At 54.6% G+C, this 9,850-nt stretch overlaps 1 protein-coding gene across 8 annotated transcripts in view; it reads left to right on the top strand.

The window, feature by feature from the left end:
• Positions 1–1,320: 1,320 nt before the first annotated feature.
• Axin2 (axin 2) overlaps positions 1,321–9,850 on the top strand; it is a 34,382-nt gene continuing 25,852 nt past the window's right edge. For 2 of the 8 annotated variants that reach the window (XM_021728423.3, XM_013359945.4), the window contains exons 1-2: positions 5,491–5,665; positions 8,385–9,316. In XM_021728423.3, coding sequence (XP_021584098.1) covers positions 8,502–9,316 — 815 coding nt within the window. In that variant the 5' untranslated portion in view covers positions 5,491–5,665; positions 8,385–8,501. Of the gene's footprint in view, positions 1,342–5,489; positions 5,666–6,163; positions 6,306–6,339; positions 6,638–7,057; positions 7,187–8,384; positions 9,317–9,850 lie in introns of those variants that run through there. The other 6 variants (XM_040268562.2, XM_040268563.2, XM_078041832.1 and 3 more) reach the window with 6 other exon arrangements.

Here is a 9,850-nt window from a genome sequence, read left to right as displayed (position 1 = left end):
ACTCTGGGGTGCAGAATCTGCAGACATGGAGAAGAGTTAGAATATTCCCAGCAAGAGAGGCGAAGAGTTGTGGTGTGGCTGGATTTGGGAAGAAGGGGGTGATGCTGAGAGATATTTAGAAGGCAGGATCAACAGGGTTGGGCGAATGAATGGGTGTGTTTGAGGGAAAGGGTGGAGTCCAGACATTGTCTAGGCTTCTTCTTCTTTTTCTTTCTTTTTTGTTTTTTTATTGGTATTGGGGATTGAACTACTCAGGGGCACTCAACCACTGAGCCACATCCCCAGCCCTATTTTGAATTTTATTTAGAGACAGAGTGTCACTGAGTTGCTAAGCGCCTCGCCATTGCTGAGGCTGGCTTTGAACTTGTGACCTTCCTATCTCAGCCTCCTGAGCCACTGGGATTACAGGCGTGTGCCACCACGCCCCACCGTTAGACAGCTGGGGACAATGAGTCACTGCCTAGTGGAAAGATAGCTGGTATCCGTGAGGGACAAAATATCTCTGTTATAAGTGCGTTAAATTGGAGGTGACTGTGGCTGGTTTAAGAAAGTGGGGAGACGATCAATGAGGATCATGAAAGAGGCTGGGGTTATAGTTTTGGGAGGCCCTGGTTTCTACATAGTTCAGGGCAATCCCTGAGGAAGGATCCCGAGGAAAGAGGGATGAGTGGAGGAAAGAGACATCCTCAGATACGTGAGAGAGGATCTGAGGAGAGAGCTGCAGGCAGGCCAAGCAACACAGAGATCAAAAAGGGCCACGTGACTTAACTCAGAGACCGGTTTTCTTGGAAGCGAGGCCATAGCTGGTTGAGTAGATGACAAAGGTTAAGAAAGTACAGGGAGCCAGTGTAGACCTGTCGAAGATGCTGACCAGATTGCTTGTACTACTGCAGGTGTGGACTGCAGTCGGGTGAGGGACGGGAGCGTGGCTTCAGCACTGCAGGCTTTATAACAGAGCAGAACATTGGGGATGTGATGTCGGGAAGGTGGAGCAACACCCAGAAGGTTCTGAGGCAGGCTGGGGTTTTGCGGGGCCTCCTGCTCCAGCATGGCAAATCCCTAGGAAAGCCCCTGGGCAAGCCATTGGCCACACAGGGGCAATGTTCCAAGAGAGTCAAGAAACAATTAAAGAATATGAGAATATATTCAAGCTGAGCTAAACCTTACTTTCAGAAGCTGTTAAAAATGAGCAAAAGGAAGCATCTGGGAGAAGACAAGGCCCTGGGATGGCTGGGACACCCGGCCAGCTTACTGTGGCCAGTTCACATGCTCTTGGTGGGAGTGATGACTTCAGAGGCCCTTCTGGTTTTCTATACCTTTTCTGAAAAGGACCTTTTGGAGGTGAGTGCTGTGGTTGTTGTTGTTGTTGTTGTTGTGTGTGTGTGTGTGAAAGAGAGACACACACTGTGGAGATGATAAAAATGGAACTCTGGATTGGCTTCAATATTGATGACCTCCTCTGGTTACACCCGAGGTCAATTCCTACAAAGCCAAACTCTCAAGACGATGAAGGGTGAGATGCTGAGAAGTTCAGCAGTTTATAGCTCTATTCATTATAAATATTAAAGCCTTGTGAAAATAAACCAAATTAGAAAGTTTTAAGTTATCATTTAACTGTGGTATAAATTTAACAATGTTGATGGTATAATAGGATTTGTTAACAAGTTCCCACAACTCTTCTGTGATAAGGACTTCTTAGGGAAACCTTACTTTCCCATTTGTGGCCTCAAAGTCTCCACCTTGGCATTTAGAATTCCTCCTCCGCTAAAGGGGAAAGGAGCAGGGAGGAAGAGTGGCAGGAAGTCGGGTCCGAGTGCTGCTCTCTTCCTCCTCCTCTGAGTCTCTGACGAAGTCAGTTCTCCCTTATGTGGACCAAGCCCACTGAAATGTCCATGGAAACAGCTGCCCTCACAGGAGATTTGGTGGAACCCTTCAGAGTCAGGTTGAGGGGAGCCCAATTCCAAGGATCAAGGCTTTGCACGTGTCAGAGGAAGTTCAGGCTGAAGCCCTGTGGCGATTCTTTCTGGAAAGCATCCAAATGGTACAGGTACCTAGAAACACTGTCCTGAAAGCCAGAGCCTCCCTATGCTCAGGCCTGGCTCTTGGGCAGTGTCTACCCTGGGTCCACTCCCCATGGAGGACAGAACAGGATGGGCCAGGCATCAAGACCCCTGGGCAGCTCTAACTCAGCTCTGCATAATTTCCCTCATCTCTTAAGTGATGGGTTGAGTTAGATAACACATAAAGGGCCACCCGGCTTGAGAAACCTGTTATTTCTTTTTGAGAACTGGAGAGGACAGTCTTTGAAGGATGGTGATAGGAAAACCTCCTTAGGCTCTGCTGCAGGCCCTCCTGTTCTCAGCTTCCGGGGCGAGGGGCGGGGGTCACAATGCACTCTTAATTGGAGGGAATCTTTGCTTGGAGATCAGGAAATTTTCTCCCAGAACAGGGAACAGGCTATTGTGAGAAGAGGGTGACCATGCAGAAAGAACCCCCATGTTTTGGACACCTACTCTGTGTTGAACACGGGCAGGGCATTTAGCTTACAGTTCACACAACACTTTTCTGAGGAGAGCGTTCCTCCACTCGGCAGGTGAACCCATGACAAGAGTGGGTAGGTAACTGACAGATAGTCCTAGGAAAGGTTACCTGTGTCTCCAACTCTTTAGAGAAAACAAAGGCACATTGTCTAAGGCTGCACTTTTCCAAAGAATTAAAAACAAGTTCCTGAATCTTAGAGCAGTGTCCTGGATCTTGGCAACTCTGAAGTCCCAGCTGGTGGGACTTCCCCTTCACAGTGATTTTTTTTTTTTCCCTTTGTGGGGCTGACAGGTCAGAGATCTGACCAGCTGCCTCCCAGGGAGCCCTTAGTCCTTGTTTTCTGGGATTCTAGGATTTCAGCCCAGGATATAATTCCAGAAAGGGATCACTCTCTGCTTTATTAAACTTGTCTACACTTAGGTAAAGTGGGCTGTTTATCCTCTGTCAGGTTTTTCTTTAACAGGGGGTGGGGGTGAGTGAGCATGTGCAGAAAATCCATCACCTTGCTTTCCAGTTTCCAGGCAACCGTGCAGGATTACAACAAGTCACATGATAGCACTGCTGCCAGGGAGAAGAGGAAAATGGAAAGCTGTGCTATCTTGAGAAAGGGGCTGGGAATAAGCAAAGGACTGGGGATCCTCCTCTAGAAATATTATCAACAAGTTGCCAAAGACCTAGCGGCTGAAAAGGGCTTTTGGCTCCTCAGCACTTGGCTCAGCCTCCTGCCAGATGGAAAATGCCCCACCAGATACGAAGCCCCGGGGAAGGGAATGGGCAGGGGGTAATATGGCAGTGATAGTGGGGGAGCCATTGGCCTAAGGTGACCCTAGCACCTGTTCTGGAATCCAGTTCCCAGAGGAGTTATTACTAAGAAGATCCAAACCAAACGGGGCTCCCCAGCCCCTCCTTCCTGCTGCCGCAGCCCTGGGATAATGAAGGAGCAGGACAGCCCTTGGTTAAAACCCAGCCTGTGAGGATTGTGGTTGGCTGGGGGGCACCGGAGGGTCAGTGGGGACAACTGGGAGGGGAGGAAAACCACCCATGAAGACCAACTTTCCACTTCCTTTTTGAAAGGCTCCTCTTTCTGAACATTGTTTATTTTGATTTGGACTGTTTTGATTTTTTTTTCTGTCTCCCCTCCCCCGCAGAGTGTGTGTGTGTGTGTGTGTGTGTGTGTGTGTGTGTGTGTATACATGCACCACTCCTACTGTTGTTTGTATTGTAGATGCTTCTATGCAATTCATCCCCCTCTACACTTTTGTTCCAGTAATAACACCCTCTGTGGCCTAATGACTCCCAGGGACCATGGTGACAGTTCTGCTCTTGACATTCCTGTAGTCTTGGTCTCCAGTAGGGGTGGGTGTGCCCTTGGTCCAGATCTGCATACCAGTTGAGATGAAGGCTGAGAGCAGTCTTGTGCCATTCACTGTCCAGGATGCCAGGAGGCTGTTAAGGCCCCCCCCCAGTTTCCTACCTCTCACACTTGTCCCAAGACCAAGATGTATCCTGGGAACACACACTTTCCTTGGCCTTCCCAGGAGGGACTGTATTTCACAGCCTGGATTACTGGCTTTAGGCCTGGGAGGCAAGGCTGATGGACACAGAGAGGCCTTGGGGAGGTAAATGCCACCTGTCATGTGTCCAGTAGCTCAAGTTTGGCTATAAGAACTCTAGTCCCTTATGGCAGCCCCCTAGGCAGAGATGGAGGGATATAATTGCCTATATTATTTCTCTTTTCCTTTGGAAACTAGATAGTCATGTTTCTTGCCTGTTTTAAAGTTCTGAAGGCCTACTGATAGGCCTTCTCTCTACTCATAAGGACTTGCCATCCATTAAGTTCAGCAACAAATAAAGAAAAAGTCAGTAGCATTGGAGAGCCAAAGACTTGCCCAGCTCTGTTGAGGCCAGGGCTCTTTCACTCTTTGGATCTCTTTAGTTCACACTTTTCTGTTTTTTAAAAGGAAGAAAAGTTTATTAGCTCATCAAATGAGGGAATCATTGTATAGCAATTGATGAATGTATAAATAATGTTCTGGGTTTGCAGTCTATTTTGTGCCTTATAAACATTTGGGGGTGAATGTGGGGAGGAATTCAAAGGTGACAAGAGAGTGTTTTCAATACATTGAAATCGTGTATCAAGAGGGGAAAAAGACATTCCCTGTCTGTTGAATAGGTAATACATGGGAGGATGGAGACCTTTTGGGAGTCAGTAGTGAGCATGCGCTGGTTCAGAGAGAAGGCTCACGTGGGTGCACTGAGCACTCTGACAGCCAGGCGAGGTTGGGAAGTTGGGGTAAATCTTCATGGAGTTGAGGCAGACTCCCTAACGCAGTGTCAGGGAGCGTCTCCAGCACTCAGGCCTGAGTTAGAAGATTCACAGTCTCATCTTCACACATGCACAAACGCAAATCATCCGCAAACTGTTATTTACCCAAACTCAGATTAATGCGTGCAAGCGTGCACACTCCTGGAGTGCCTTCCGCGTTCCGGCCGGCGTGCGCCCTACGGCACTCGGCCAGTCGATTCCAGGGCAAAAACTCCCTTTCCAAGCTCCTCCGAGCACAAATTCCCAGGGAAACTTGAACAGAGGTGGAAAATGTTTGATGATAGAAAAAAAAAAATCTGCTTGCTTGCAGTTCTTGTGATGGCCAGATTGTTATAAGAAACTGTTGCATTCCAGAGCAGTTGAGGGCAGGCAGGGGGAGGAGACAAGAGCAAAGAGGCCGGAGAACTTGAAAGACCGAATCAGAACTCCGGCAGAGAACGCCCGGGAGGCCGCGGGGGGCTGACTAGGGGCGGTAGAGGGCTGGGGAAGAGTTAACGCGGGAGCGGAGCGTGCGGCGGGGGCGGGACGGGGCGGGGCCGGGCGGGCGCGGGGCGCTGTCCCTTTAAGGCAGGCGGCGCGGGCCGGCCGAGCGCCGCTGTGATTGGCGCGGCGGGATCACTGGCTCCCAAGCCCGGCCCGGGGGAGTCGGCTGGAGCCGGCTGCGCTTTGATAAGGTCCTGGCAACTCAGTAACAGCCCGAGAGCCGGGAAATAAAAATAACCCCGCAGCGCGATGGATTTGGGGGCTGCCTGGCGACCGCGGCGCCCGCCTCCCGGGTCGAAAGCCCTGCTGTAAAAGGTGGGGGCGGCGGCGGGGCCCCAGAGGAGTAGCTCAAGGAAAGCCCCCTAGGACCAGGACGAGGTCGTGTCGGGTTGTGTAGTGGGCGCGGGCGACAGGAGGGGGCCCAGCGGGCCGGAGGCAGGGCACGCAGGGGGTGCGGGCTGCGCGGCGGGCTCCGGGACGGCGGGCGCGGGGGGCGGCCGGGTGCGGCCGGCGAGTACCTCCCTTCCAGGACCGTGCGCTCGGCTCGCGCCTTTGAAGTGCACAGTTAAATCCACAGCGCAGTTTTTGTTGGAAGCGCCCGGAGGACATTTGGTGCGCCGAGTGACTGCTGGAAACAGGACCTGTGTTGAAAGCCGGGCCGGGCGGGGGCCGGAGGGGCCAGGGGCGGCCGCGGCGGGGGCGGAGGCCCGCTCGGATCGTTTGCATAAAAGGGGCGGCGGGCGCCTCTCCCCTCCCCCGAGGAGACCTCGCTCTAATCCGGGATCGTCGTTTCCCCGCACCCCCTCCCCTACCGCGGACTCCCTATGTTCTCCGACGCCCCGGCCGGCCCGGGGGGGCCCGGGACTGCCTCTGCGAGCGAAGCCGGGGGCTGGGGCCGGGGCCCTGCCCGGGGTGCCTGCGAGGTCTCGCCGCGGAGCGCGCGCGCGTATCAATGGTGAGTGACGAGGCCGCGGCGGCCGGGCGGCCCGCGCGCTTTGATGTGCCGGGCGGCCCTTTGAAGTTGGCAGGCCGGCTATTTCGGGGCTCGCTCTGGGCAGGCGCGGAGGGGAGCTGCCGGACAGGCGCCCAGCACTCCAGGGGGCTTGGCCGGGCCACCCCGAGCGACCTGTGCCGTAGCCCCCTCCCCATTGCGGGGGCCCGGTGGCTGGGGGCCGGGCAGGGAGACTTCTCCAAGTGGTGGAGGGCGCACATCCCCCTCGGGGGTCGCGTCGCTGTGGTTATGGATGTGAGTCGGGCAGTGAGTGTACGCGGGAGTGCCTTTGGAAGGTGGGATGAAAGGGCGGCGGCGCCCCCCGCTTGCCCTCCCCTCCGCCCCCACCCCCGCCTTCGCTCCCCTCCGCCCCCTCCCCCGCCTCTCCCCTGCCCGGTGCTCCCCTCCCACTTCTCTCCCTCCTCCTCCTCTCCCTCCCAGCCGCGGGTCTGCGCTAAGGGGCCCTGAGCGCTGGCGGAGGCTCAGTCTGCGCGCTGGACCGGCCCGAGCCCGGGGTGCCCGCGTCCCTTCCTCCCGTCCGGGCCCCGCGCCCCGGGTCTCCCAGGCCCCTTTTGCGGAGAGGCAGCGACTCCGCGCGTCGCCATTTCTGGACTAGGCGGCTGCTTTCCGTGCTTTTTCTGCGGGCGCTGCTGCGAACCGCGGCGCTGGGGACCGACCCCCGCCCGAGCTCGGGTCGCTGCTCGCCGGTCCTGGGGCTCGGACTCCACGCTCTGCGGTTCGTTCCCCCGGGCTCTGGAGGTGTTCGGTCGAGTTTGGGCTGGGGGGCTGGGCCAGAGGGGCTCGGAGGAGATGAGAGCCCGGCCTCGGCGGCCTTCGTCTTGCAGGTAACGGGGCCGCCCCACCTCCCCTCCTCCCGGGTGCGCGGCGCCACCCGCAGCCCTGCCATTCCACAGGCGGCGTTGCCCAGCAGGGCGTCCTGAGGTTCCAGGCCCGGGCGGCATGTACCCACCCAGGGCCAGGTCCCCGGCCCCTCTCCCGGCAGTCCACCCGGACCGCCCCTACCCTTCTTAGTTTGATCCTTCCCGTGCTAGGGAAAGCGACTTGTTTATTGGTTAGATAAGACTTTGGGGGTTTTTTCCCCCTTGGGGGAAAAAAAAGAGCTTTGAGGTCAGTGGAGTTCGGGATTCTTGGCACAGGCAGTAGTAGCGTGAGACCGCTTCTGATCTGGTTTTGTAGGGTTCGCGACTCGGGGAGGCGGGGTAGAGGTAAGGGAGCGACGGGTTCTGAGGCTTCTCAGCTGTTTTGCAAAGTTCCAAGACCAGTCTCATCTGAGTGATTTGCTTTCTGGTTTTGGGAGCGGGTAAGACAGAGGTGTAGCCTGAGACGGATTCTTGGCGTGTGTGTGTGTGGGGGGGGGGCGGCAACATTTGCATCTGGGACGGGAGAAGGTGCCTACTGAATCTGGAAGTGTGGGAGCCCCATTCCGTCTATGTTGGGCGGGCTTCTTTTGGGCTGGGATCTTCTATATTTTTAAGGAGTGGAAGGGGGAGCGCACTGGAGGGGGCGGATGGGAGGAATGGGAACCAGATGCCGGGGAAGGGCACGTTTGGAGCTCCAGTTATCTGTGCAGAGTTGAGCGGGGAAATTTTAACCGAAATTGACATCACCTGCACACAGCCCGACTGCTGGGAGTGTGCCTCCTAGGAGTTGATGCTCTCGGAGGGGGTGGGGGCGGACTGGGCTGCCCCTATGTGCGTGCGCTAGGGCTGAGCCGGTATTTGGAAAGTTGTGTCCTACACCTCCCTTGTTGTCCTCTCCGCCCCGCCCTTCCATCTCACCTTCTCCGCCCCTCCCCAGCTCCACCACCCCTGAAAAAGAGTGAGGGAAGCTCAGATTTCGCCTTTGAAAAAGCAGCTTCGGATACTTGAGATGAGCACCTCACGGATAGCGGGGTTGCTTGATTTGAATTTGAGGAGTTGAAAAGCCTGTTTACTTTCTTGCTTTGATGTTGGGTAGATCTGGTTTTGATTAGATCAATACCCTTTTCTCTCTCCCCACCTCCCCCCTTCCTTTTCTTCCCAGAGAGGAGGCTCAGATGAGCCCCTGCTGACTTGAGAGAGAGAAAGAGAGAGACCACGAGGATTGCTGAGAGGAACTGGAAGAAAAAAAATCCCAACTCAGTAGAAGAGCTTCCTCACTATGAGTAGCGCTGTGTTGGTGACTCGCCTCCCGGATCCCAGCAGCAGCTTCCGCGAGGATGCCCCTCGGCCCCCGGTTCCAGGGGAAGAAGGGGAGACCCCACCCTGCCAGCTGGGGATGGGCAAGGGCCAGGCCGCTAAACTCGTGCCTGTCGCCTCAAACACCAGGCGAAATGAAGATGGATTGGGGGAGCCCGAGGGGCGGGCATCCCCGGATTCTCCTCTGACTAGATGGACCAAGTCCCTGCACTGCTTGTTGGGCGACCAAGACGGTGCTTACCTCTTTCGGACTTTCCTGGAGAGGGAGAAATGTGTGGATACTTTAGACTTCTGGTTTGCCTGCAATGGATTCAGGCAGATGAACCTTAAGGATACCAAAACTTTGAGAGTAGCCAAAGCAATCTACAAGAGGTACATTGAGAACAACAGCATTGTCTCCAAGCAACTGAAACCTGCCACCAAGACCTACATAAGAGATGGCATCAAGAAGCAACAGATTGACTCCATCATGTTTGACCAGGCACAGACTGAGATCCAGTCGGTGATGGAGGAAAATGCCTACCAGATGTTTTTGACTTCTGATATATACCTCGAATATGTGAGGAGTGGGGGAGAGAACACAGCTTACATGAGTAATGCTGGACTCGGGAGCCTAAAGGTCTTGTGTGGCTACCTCCCCACCTTGAATGAAGAAGAGGAATGGACTTGTGCTGACTTCAAGTGCAAACTTTCACCCACTGTGGTTGGCTTGTCCAGCAAAACCCTGAGGGCCACAGCGAGTGTGCGGTCCACAGAGACTGTTGAAAATGGATACAGGTAAGACTTTGGAAGAGGTGGGTGGGGGCGGGGCTTGCAGGCTGATCTGGACTTTACAGATGTTTTGAATTAAGTTGGGTGGATGGATGGATGGATGTGCTGCAGAGGCTGACAAAGGTCTGTTGAGATCTAGGACCGCTGGCCAGAACCCTTTGATCTTGGTTTTGTTGTTTAAGGGGGTGGGTGGAGATGATGCAGGCACAGCTAAATACTGAAGTCTTCCAGTGCTGACTTCAAACAGTAGCAGGCAGTATTCATTAATGTGGGTTACTTATTATCCTGGGCTAGAGCCTCAGAAGGGGTTGAGAGAGAGAGAGAGAAAGAGAGACAGAGAGAGGACAGCAGCTTTTGATGCCTCTGAGTCACCAGACCCACTAAGCACCGGTTTGGGAAGGGGTCATTCCACCACTAATCAGCAGAGGGGAATTAACATGGCTAGGGAGAAAGCTGGGTTGTGGTGGAGGCACAGGAAATAATGTGTGCACCCATCGAGGGGTAAATGGGATCCTTTGAACTTTTTTATGTTAAGATAAG

This window comes from Ictidomys tridecemlineatus, chromosome 3 (genome assembly GCF_052094955.1).
Source record: "Ictidomys tridecemlineatus isolate mIctTri1 chromosome 3, mIctTri1.hap1, whole genome shotgun sequence".
Classification (NCBI taxonomy): Eukaryota; Metazoa; Chordata; class Mammalia; order Rodentia; family Sciuridae; genus Ictidomys; species Ictidomys tridecemlineatus.
Note: the sequence above shows the minus strand (reverse complement) of the source record. Positions and strands in the feature narration are given on the sequence as shown.